We start from the raw sequence: 9,646 nt of genomic DNA on the forward strand, positions 1-9,646 counted from the left end.
AACCTACCCCTGGACCCAGCAATACCACTCTTGGGAATATACCCAAGAGATGCCCGATCATATGACAAAAGCATTTGTTCAACTATGTTCATAGCAATATTATGTGTAATAGCCAGAACCTGGAAACAACCTAGATGCCCTTCAATGGAAGAATTGATGAAGAAAGTATGGAATATATACACATTAGAGTACTACGCTGCGGTAAAAAAAACAATGACTTCTCGAATTTTGCATGCAAATGGATGGAAATGGAAAACACTATCCTGAGGGAGGTATCCCAGACCCAAAAAGAGGAATATGGGATGTACTCACTCATAATTGGTTTCTAGCCATAAATAGGGGTCACGGAGACTACAATTGGTGAACCTAAAGAAGCTAAGTAAGAAGGTGAACCCAAGGAAAAACATATAGTTATGCTCTTGGCTATGGGAAGTAGACAAAATTGCCAGGGAGAAAATTGGGATCTTGGGGGGTGGGGTGGGATGAGGGTAAGGGGAGATGGGGAGAGAAAAGTGAGAAGGGAAGGAGGGGGGGAACTTGGGGAAACAAGTGAATTTTGCATTATATTACAGCCATGGGTTTTTGGGTGGCCTGGGTGTAGTAAGTGGTGATTTAAATGAGAATGACCACAGCCTCATATACATGAATGCTTAGTCCCCAGTTAGAGGAATACCTTATAAAGGATTAGGAGGTATGGCCATGCTGGAGCCCACTAGAGCTGGGCTTTGAGGTTTCAAAAGATTCAAGACATTCCCAATCTCTTTCTCTTTTTCTCTCTCTTCCTCTCTTTCCAATCTATCTCTCTATATCCCTCCCTCTCTCTCTCCTTATCTCTCTGTTCTTTTTTCTGTCTCTCTTTCTCTGTCTGTGTCTTTCTGTGTCTCCTTTCTCTCTCTCTCTCTCTCTCTCTCTCTCTCTCTCTCTCTCTCTCTCTCTTTCACACACACACACACAAACACACACACAAACTCTTTCACCTTCTGTCTGTATTGTTCTTGTATTTCAAAATGTAAGCTCTCAGTTACTGCTCTAGTACCATGCTTGCCTGACTGCTATTATGTTCCCTGACTGGATGGTAATATATCTAACCATTTGTCATCATAAGCTCCAAACAAAACAAAATCATTTATAAGTTGTCCTAGTCATGATGTTTTATTTCAATAGAAATTATCCTAAGACAGTATACTAGGACAAAATGAAAAAGTTAGAAGTAAGTAACAGGCATAAACAGAGTAGAAATTTATTCATGACAGCAGTTCAAATAAATACTACGTAACTCAAGATGTATTCAGAGAGATTTCATCGGCAACAGTCAACATAGGCTTCATAGAAACAAATACAGAAAAGCCAATCAGCATATGGAAATCATTCTTATTTTAAAATATAAAATTGGTTATCACATAATTGTGTATTAAGATTTAACCATTAACTTAATGGTTCTGATGTTAAGTGAATGTAGGAGGAAATGCCTAAAATCAGTCTATTACATTAAAGTTCTTAATGATAGCTAGACACATAAGTTATATTTACTGAACAGAAAATAATATAGCAAATATTTTAAGTAAATGTAAATAAGACAATTAGATGAAGGAATGAGAAACATTGGAGATAAGCCTCCTAAGAACACTCACACATTGAATAATGTGGATAAGAATCCTTACAGTTGAGACAGGGGCTAAAATGTATCTGTTCTTCACAGAGCAATGGAAACAACAAAACTCATGCTGGATGAGCCTCAGCCTAGAAGAAGGCAAAATCTTCAGGAGCTGCTGACAGAAGTGGGGTTGTCTGTTGACTACTGGCTGCCTAAGCTTCAGGAAAGCCTGGGTGTGACCTGTACCCAGGCTTTACAACACTTAGAAGAACAAGACCTCCAGAAGCTGAAGTCCCAGACACAACACACATGGGAGAAAAAAGCTCTGAAAAAACTGTTTGACCTCTCACAGACAAACAGTGTTGCAGAGTTCCAGGAGACTCCAGGGGAGATGATGAACAAGAGGCAGAGGCAGGCAGAACAGGCACTGCAGGAACTGAGGGCCTTGCATTCAAAAGGGAAGAGCAGACAGGAAGAGGAAGTGAAGAGGAAAGAAGCAGAACTGAGGCAAGCAATGGAAATCCCTGAAGAGTGCTGGCCAGGGCCTGAAGTGCCCCTAAAAGACACCACAGAAATAATGGAGAGACATCTCGGCCACATAGAACAGACACTACAAAATAGTCAAAACTTCTCAGATAGAGACCTGCTAAGATTCACATCTGGTGGTCTGGCCCTGCAGGGAATTTATAAGACCAGCCACCAAAAGGATCTGGTAACAAGGAGAGAAGAACTACTCAGGGTCCCAAAAGAATTGTTCCTCTTTGGACCTGAGCAAGGAAAACGAATGGAAACAAAAGAGTTCACATCTTCTGAAGAAGAATCCCTGTTCAATGAAACTGTGGAGAAGTTTGGTTTCGGGTTAACACTGTCAAACAAGGGTGGAGGCTGGGGATTTAATTTGGAAGGTGGGTTGGATAAAGTCAAGCATTCCAAGTCCAAAGATGCCGACCAGTCATGTTCTAATCTCTCTTATTTCTGCTCATCGATGTACAGTTACAACCCAGTAGCCTCCTTCTACTTTTGCAAAGATCAGCTCCAGCTTTCCACCGCTGCTCTTAAAGAACTGAAAATCATTGAACAACAACTAGAACACACTGATGGGCCAGACAGATTCCTTGTAGTCAGAAACAGAACTGAAAATTTCTTTAACAGATTTGGCTCTCATGCTAATCAAGGCCCTCTGCACCTTGGGGGAATCTACTGCTGGAAGGCCATCTCGGAGGGTTTCAGAAAAGACCAGCTGGGTCATGTGAAACAGCAGACAGCAGAGGCCTTGGATAGTTACATAAAGGGGAGCTACAGTGGCTTTGGAGTTGAAGTTGAGGGAGGAATGACAGCATCAGGTGAGCACTTAGTAAGATTCTACAAAACAACAACTGATCAACAGCTCCAAATCAAAGTCCAATTATCTATGGCCCAGATAGGTGGACCACCAGAAGCAAATGGAATTGTTCAGTGGACAACTGGCCTTCGTGCCAGCAACAAAACCTGGTATGTCATTGACCGAGAAATTCAGCTGGTACCCATGTGGGAAATCATCCTATATAACCATAAAAGCAATTTTAAGAACCCCTTTCTGGTGGCTAGCTGCCTGGCAAACAATTACTCTGCTCTGACAGGCCTTGTTGCCCATATCCAGGCTGAAGAGGAGTTACTGAGCTCCATAGAGGAAGCAGGACATTTCCTGGATGATGTGAAATCCTGGGAGGTTTCTGACCCTGAACAACAGCTTAACAGCGTGATTGGTTTTATGAAAACATCGGCTCACAAGACAAAAGGTTATGACGTTTGGATTAATACATGCCTCACAAATTGTAATCTACAGAATTTTCTCATAAGCACTGTCAACTTTTGCAAAAGTTCTCCCATTAAAAAATCTCAATTTATTAAATATCAGTTTCGCAGCCTTCTAAAACCTCATGTTTACAAGGTGAAAAACTTTCCTCAGGTGAAGTCAATCATGCAGTGGATCGACCAGACAGAGTCAGAGGAACAGCAAATCAAAATCACTGAATTGTCTGAATTCTTTAAAAATTTAAAGGAAATCCAAAAATCTCTCACAGAAGCCAACATCAAATCTGAGTCCCCAGAAGTAGTGGAAGAGGCTCAAAAAAAGGCAACATGTGATGTCACCACAGTTCTTGATGCCTTCTTGAACTATCTCAGAGAAACAGAGCAGCCAGACATGCAGCTGCTACTACTCTCCATTGCAGCTGGTGCAGGCTATCAGTTGGAAAGCAATGTGTTCCAGCCTCTCCTGGGGTGTGCTGAGATAAACTTCCTGGTGGATAAAATACAATCTGTCCAACACAGATATCAGGAGCTGAAAACTATCTGCACTGACAGGGCACAGGCATTCCTAGTGCTCAAAGCTCTGACGGCCACAGCTGGAGTCACAGCCATTTCTCCAGAAGAAAAAGCACAACGCTTGACATTAACAAGGCAGCATTTGAAGTGTTTACTCTCTATGAAAGTTGCAAATGCCATCAAAGAATTTGAAACAGATCATGATTGGGAGAATTTAGAGAATAATTTGAGGTTACTCATTGATGGGAACTGTGAAGACATCAACCCTTCTATGAAGACAAATGAGGTGAACAAACAATTGGAAAGTATCCTGAATAAAAAGAAAGAAACTTATAAACAACAAAATGATGATAAGAATGAAAATGAGGTGATAGAAAAGGGACCTTTCCTAGACTTACTCCAGCGACTTGGCTTAGAACATCACTACCCAAAAAGAATGAGCAGAGCTGACTTCCATCTAATCTATAAGACTTCTGTGTACAATACACAGCCAAGATCTGAACAGGAACTTCCCTTCTATTTCCTACAAAAGCTACTGATGCTAGATTGTGGGTTCAGACATCTAGTCTTCAAAAATAATGGAAATGCAGAAAACCAAGACTTTGTAGGTACTTGCAACTCAGAAAATGAGGTTTTTGATCCATATGAAGAGCCGTTTGATGGCAGACATAAACTCCCTAATTCTTCACCCACTGAGTTCTGGCCCCACATTCACCCAATGGACATCCAGATGGCCATTTTTCACTGTGCAGATGATCTGGCCAGACAATACATTTTGTCCAAACTTTCCATTTGTCAATTTGCACTCCCCCTTGTAGTGCCAAATCCCAACACTTCTCAGATGGAATTCTCTCTCTGGTCTCTCAGACAAATCAGGAGAAGTTGGCAAGAGTCAAGTAAATCACCACAGGACAAGAGCTACAGTCACAAGAATCAGCAGATGTGCTGCGTCTCTGCCCCCATAGTGTCCTTCATTAGAGTTGGAAAAGGCTTCTCTGCTTCCAAATCTCAGATCATGAACTCTCTTCTCAGTAAACGTAAACACGATGTGTTTTTTCACAGGCACTGCAGAGGAAGCAGCAAACACTGTCTCCTGATGGAGGGAGTGGTGGAGGTCTGCTGGTTCTTTCCTGAAGGTAAAGATGAGGACATATTTGACAAGTGTGTGACCTTTGCTAATCTTCATGGAGATGCCAAAGAACACAGTCAACAACTCAGCTTCCTGCAGGATGTCTCTTCTGTCATTGTGATCCTCATGTCAGCTTCTGATGACAATAAAGAAAACCAAAACCTTGTCAGACACCTCTGTCAGTCATCAACATCCCTGATCTGTTTGATTGATGACAAAGAACAGACCATAGCCAATTATTCTGGAAAAAGAATGAGAATTGGTATCAGAAATAGAAATGAGGCAGAGTTAACAGAGGAGCTCACAAATGCCATCAAACATTTACTGGAAATTTCTGGCCATCCACTCAGCTTAGAGTACTGTTCAAAGACAGCTATAAAACAAGGATTTCTGATTGATGAAAATCAAAGAGAAATGAAGGAAGCCAAAGAAAAGGCACGGACTATAATGGACCTCCTGAAACTATCAAAGTTACCCGAGATCAAAGAAAATTTGCTGCCCCTGCAGGGACAACTTTGGCACCTTTGGTGTAAGAAGGACAAGGAACTCTATCATCTGAGAGAAAGGGGGAATCAGAGCATTGAACAACACAAGAGTGAAATTGAGGTAGAAAAACAAAGAATACGACGTCAGCAATTTAATAAGGCCAATCCTCTCAATCCTTTAATGAGCTCTGTCCTACAAAGTCTCCAAGAAGATTCAGAAATTTACCCCAAACTATATTTCTTACACTGGATAAGTATGGTTTTGGAAAACCTAACCTCAGAACACTTGAGGAATTTGAATAGAAGGCAACAATCTCTGTGGTCACAGGTACAGGCAGAAAAGCAGAAAGCACAGAAGAACAGCTCCCTGACACGCCAGCAGGAGCAGATAGAAGCCATCTCTACCGAGATTCTTAACTGCACTTTAGGAATTGAGCACCTTCTCCGAGAAGTTGGCCAGATCTATGAAGCTCTGGAAGAAATTTCCTCCACTAGAGATAGCCTTTTACTCTGCCTCCCCCAGATTGCTGCAGACCTGATGGTAGCTGGTCTTCCCATTGAGCTGATGGATGGGGATGCTTCATATGTGCCTCTAAAGTGGGTGGCAGCTGTTTTTGACAAGATCTCAGAGAAAGTTGGAGACAAAAGACTGTTTGTTCTCTCTATCCTCGGTCTGCAGAGCTCAGGGAAATCCACCCTACTGAATGCACTGTTTGGGCTGCAGTTCACAGCCAGTGCAGGCAGGTGCACCAAGGGGGCATACATGCAGCTCATGAAGGTAAAAGAGACATTCACAGAAGAACTTGGCTTTGATTTTGTGCTTGTTGTAGACACAGAAGGACTTCGGGCTCCAGAATTCAACAACAAATCCCACCACTGGGACAATGAATTGGCAACATTTGTCATTGGCCTTGGAAACTTGACTCTAATCAATATTTTTGGGGAGAATCCATCAGAGATGCAGGATGTCCTACAAATAGTTGTCCAGGCTTTTCTGAGAATGAAACAAGTGAAAATCTCCCCCAGTTGCATCTTTGTCCATCAGAATGTGGGAGAAGTTACAGCTAAAGACCAAACTGTGGAAGGACGAAGGAGACTGGAACAGAGACTGGATGAGATGACAGCATTAGCTGCGGAACAGGAAGAGTGCTCAAACATAACCCGCTTCAGTGATGTAATTAAGTTTGATGCCAATAGTCATGTCTACTACTTTGCTCACCTCTGGGATGGCAATCCCCCAATGGCCCCTCCCAATCCTCACTATAGCCACAATGTCCAGGAACTGAAGAGTGGGATTCTTACAATTGCCCAGCAGGAATCCAGGGGAAGAATCATGAAGATCTCAGATGTAAAATTCCGTGTTCAAGACTTATGGAAAGCCTTGGTCAGTGAGAACTTTATTTTCAATTTCAGGAACACCCAAGAGGTCATATCCATGAGCAAACTGGAAACCAGGTATAACGACTGGACTTGGGAGCTGAGGAGCCAGGTGTTGGATTTACAGAATCAGTTGACCAATCAGATAAAGAATGGGAACGTTCTGACACTCACACCCAGCAAACTGGAGGGTCCAGTTAATAAGAAGTATGAAACTATCAAGGAAGATTTTGATAAATATTTTGAAGAAGACACAGATGAAATATTGGTACAATGGAAATCAAGCTTTGAACAGAAGCTACAAATGCTTAAAGATGCACTTATTTCAGACACCAGAAGGAAATGCAATGAGCTCATCAGTCTTAAACAAAGCCAAGAAAGACTAGATAACCAAATGTCACAATATGGAAACGAACTGTTAGAGAGGAGCCGAGAGTTGGCTTTGAGTGTGAAGGGTGAAGAATTCAGTGATGAAGAGTTGCATAAGAAGTTCGATGAACTTTGGACAAAATGGATCCGCAAAGTTTCTTTGACCGCACCTCTTGTCAAAGAGGCTAACATTGATTGGGATGCTGAAAATATCCTTCTGGAGCATTTCAAAAAGGAGAAAAACATTGTAGAAAGACTTAAAAAGAACTCTGGAGAAAAGTTTGAACTCAATTTTGCCAAACATGTCCAAGTGAGAAAACAGTATGGGTTAATTTCAAAGTCTTTAGAAGCCTGTCATAAAGAATCCATTAAGAGGACTACTAGTAACATTTCTTTAAGATTTGATGAAATAATTGAAAACATTTGGAAGCAAAGGCGTGATTATAGTCAGAATGATTTTCATGAAATCTTGAAGATAATAGAAAATGAGCTGAAATCTGCACACAATGAGAAATATTACACGTTTACCAAAGACTACACCATTGACTTATCCTTATGCTTATTTTTAACGGCATCTAAGCATTTCAGAGAAATCCATGAGGAATTCAAGAGAACAAATAATCCTGTGAACTATATGGAGAGCAAGAAAGATGATTTCTTCATGAGTTTTAAGATATCCTGCCAAGGTGCCACCTCCATCAAATCCTGTGCTGACTTCCTGTGGCTCAAGCTCACTCCTGCTATCTCTGCCACTATATGGGAGCAAATGGTCACTAAAATAGCTGGGGAAATGAGAGCCACCTGCCCTGCATTTAATGGAAACAGGGCTAACTTGGAAAAACATGTTCTCATTTCTCTGGCAGAAGAAGAAAACTTTGAAAAGTATTGGCAGTACATTCATCATCCAGAATCCTTTTTCAGGGCTTACATTAGAGACCATATTAGAAGATACTTGTCAGCAAAAGAAGGTGAAAAAAAAAATACTTTTATAAAAATAATTTTAGGTGACATCAAGAATGCCATCCTCTCTGCCATTCATGAGTCCACAGTAGTGGCTAAAGATAAAGGCAGCACTGCATCTGGCTGGTTGGATTTGTTCTGTGATCACCTAGGAAGCAACCTGATCTTTCCAAGAAGAGACCTCATAAGCATCGAGCACCAGGAGATAAAGGACACTGAGTTTCTCAAAGAAGCCATGAGTGCAGCTTTAGATCCTGCACTGAAGAAAGTAAAAGAGGACTGCTCAAGTAAGCCCACAGATGAAATGATTCCTGACATTGAGAAAATTCTCTCTGAGCATCTCTGTGGCTGCTGGAAGCAATGTCCTTTTTGTAAAGCAATTTGTACCAACACCATTCCCGAACATGATGGAGACCACAGTGTGCCATTCCACCGTCCTCATGCTATCAGTGGATGGCGCTATCATAAAACAGACTACTTTGTCATTGAGTTCTGTACTACTTATATAGCAAGTGATCGTTCATTTATTTTACATGACCTCCGGAGTTTCCCATACAAGAAATATCGAGAAGCAGGAGATGATTTTGCCACATGGAGCATCACCCCAGACTCATCTACACAGCCATATTGGAAATGGTTTATCTGTCACTTCAGATCAAAGCTAGAAGAAAAATATGGAAAAAAATTTACAGACATAGGTAGTATTCCAGATTCATGGACCAAAATCACAAAGAAAGAAGTACTTGATGACTTGAAAAATTAGTAATTGCCACAAACAGAACACTAGCACTGCCACACAAATTTCACAATAGCCTAGGATGCCTAATAGCAATTTAGGTAGCATCTTCAAGGTTCTACCTTTAAAATGAAATAAGTAAAAACAAATTAGTTAACATTTCAATATTTGAAGATTTTCTTCTAAAAAAACTTTTTCTCCTTTGATTTCTTCTGCTTAAACATAATGTGCTAAACACGAGAATGTATGATAAAATCAGTTACCATACAAAAGCCTCTTTCATACTTGATTATTTCTAATATGCGTTTAAATGTATAGTGACTCAGGAAAAGTTGTTTATTAGAAGGAGATGCTAGTATTTCTGGCTGTGACAGATTCCTTTAGAACAACTGAGTGGGAAACTCAACCATCAAATACATCTGGGTAAATGCTATAATCTGCCTTCAATTAGTTTAAATATATGTTTCCACCCACTCTAATTATGGGGAAACTTGCTGACTTTCATTGCATCAACCGTCATTAATTATTAAGGATGTCAAAGTAGAGCAATTTAAATAGCATCTCTTCTGGAAAAAAAAGTCACATTTGCTCAGAAAAAGCCATGGATTCAGGAAAGATTTTCACACACATCGGAGAAAATTAAAAAAAAAATTATTATTATGTTATTACTCTCTTGTCCATTATATTTT

General features: G+C 40.7%; 1 protein-coding gene across 1 annotated transcript; it reads left to right on the forward strand.

The window, feature by feature from the left end:
* Positions 1-1,703: 1,703 nt before the first annotated feature.
* LOC121457382 (interferon-induced very large GTPase 1-like) lies at positions 1,704-8,984 on the forward strand. Its single transcript, XM_041666054.1, has one exon. It carries the CDS (start codon positions 1,704-1,706, stop codon positions 8,982-8,984), a length of 7,281 nt encoding a protein of 2,426 aa, XP_041521988.1.
* The last annotated feature ends 662 nt before the right edge of the window (positions 8,985-9,646 follow it).

This window comes from Microtus oregoni, unplaced genomic scaffold (genome assembly GCF_018167655.1).
Source record: "Microtus oregoni isolate MIOR12 unplaced genomic scaffold, Mior012 000016F_ref0000370, whole genome shotgun sequence".
Lineage (NCBI taxonomy): Eukaryota > Metazoa > Chordata > Mammalia > Rodentia > Cricetidae > Microtus > Microtus oregoni.